Source organism: Pteropus alecto, unplaced genomic scaffold (assembly GCF_000325575.1).
Source record: "Pteropus alecto unplaced genomic scaffold, ASM32557v1 scaffold3556, whole genome shotgun sequence".
NCBI classification, from domain to species: Eukaryota; Metazoa; Chordata; class Mammalia; order Chiroptera; family Pteropodidae; genus Pteropus; species Pteropus alecto.
In genome coordinates, this window is record NW_006438190.1 from 1 (window position 1) to 1,641 (window position 1,641).

A 1,641-nucleotide genomic window follows, 5' to 3' on the forward strand; every position below is an offset into this window, starting at 1 on the left:
GATTCAGGCCTGAAGAGATACTATAATTTTTTTTTAATTACTCAAAGCCCTATTTTCCCTGGATCCAATTTATTTACAAAATATGGTCTTCTTGAGGGCTGACTTTACTTCACGGTTTCTCAGACAGTAAATGATGGGGTTGAGGAGTGGGACAATGACAGTGTAGAGAAGAGATACCACTTTGTTGGAACTGTAGGTATACATAAGCTTGGGGTGAGCATAAGTGAAAAGTGTTGTGGAATAGAAGAGAATTACAATTGTCAGGTGAGAGGCACAGGTGGAAAAAGCTTTTTGGCGGCCATGAGAAGAAGGGATCCTGATAATGGTTGTGATAATAATGACATAAGATGCCACCACTGCACAAAGGGGAACAGCAATGACCATGAGGGCCAAGAAGAAGTCCACCAGCTCAGCTTGTGAAGAATCTTCACAGGAGACATTGAGGAGTGGAGAGATATCGCAAAAGTAGTGATTGATACGTGGTGTGCCACAGTAGTGAAGTCGAGCTATAAAAACCATCTTAATCATGGCAGTCATGAATCCACAGAACCAGCATCCTCCAGCCAATGTACCACAAAGCTGGTTGGTCATGATGACTGAGTAGCGTAGTGGATTACAAATGGCTACATAGCGGTCAAAGGCCATGACGGCAAGGAGAATATACTCAGTGCAGACAAAGGTCACAAAGAAGTAAAGTTGAGTCATGCAGCCATTAAAGGAAATGATCTTGTCATGGTTGAAGAAGTCTACCAGCATCTTGGGGCTGATGACTGTGACATACCACAACTCCAGGAAAGAAAGATGGCTCAAAAAGAAGTACATGGGCTTGTACAACTGTCCATCACTGTGGATGGCTAGGATGATAAGAAAGTTCTCTAGCAGTGTCAGCAGGTAGATTGCCAAAAAAAAAAAAAGGAGGAGGAGCTGAAAGCCTGGCTGTGTTGGAAATCCCAGAAGAATAAAATGTGTTGTTGCTGTTTGATTGCCTGTGTCCAGAATTTTGGTGATCATGATTGACTGTGGGCACAGAAAAGTAAATTCCTTCTATGTCCCAAGCACCAACCTATGTTTATTGACATTGATATAACCCAGCACCAATAACCTTATCACAGTAACAGCTCTTCTGCTTTATATCTTCACTTCCTCCTAAATTACAATTAGAACTGAAACTTTTAAACAAAAATGAATATTAGGGAGTTTATATATATATTTTTTCAAATTAGGCCTAGAAATAATTTGTCCAAGATCACACAGAATGAAATTGGATGCTCCTGACTCCAAGTTCAATGCTTTTCCAGTATATCTCTGTTGGCATATGAGGTTGACTTTCATTATACCATCCTTTCTCTATAGGCAAGACATCCCCATCTACTGCATATGGAAAGAAGGCAGGAAACTCAATTGCTCATTCTCCAGGTGTAATTTGTATGACTCTGTAAAGTGGACAGAATCCTCCTGTTATTTGCTTTTTAAAAATCTATTTAACAAAATTACAAAGCTTGAATGAAGCAATATTTGAGCAGACAAAATTCATGGCAAATTTGATATATTTACCAAGTTCTCAGAGAACAAATTTGAATGAAAACTTTCCTTTGATCCAATCCTTTGTATAGAATAATTGATTAGAAGTTGGAAATAAAA

At 39.0% G+C, this 1,641-nt stretch overlaps 1 protein-coding gene across 1 annotated transcript; it reads right to left on the bottom strand.

Moving 5' to 3' along the window:
- Window positions 1–69: 69 nt before the first annotated feature.
- LOC102885511 (olfactory receptor 6Y1) lies at window positions 70–1,011 on the bottom strand. The gene has a single exon (XM_006915650.1). It carries the CDS (start codon window positions 1,009–1,011, stop codon window positions 70–72), a length of 942 nt encoding a protein of 313 aa, XP_006915712.1.
- Between the last annotated feature and the right edge of the window lie 630 nt (window positions 1,012–1,641).

Coding starts and splice junctions, on each gene's coding strand:
- LOC102885511 (XM_006915650.1), bottom strand. CDS start 1,011: ATGATCACCAAAATTCTGGACACAGGCAATCAAACAGCAACAACACAT.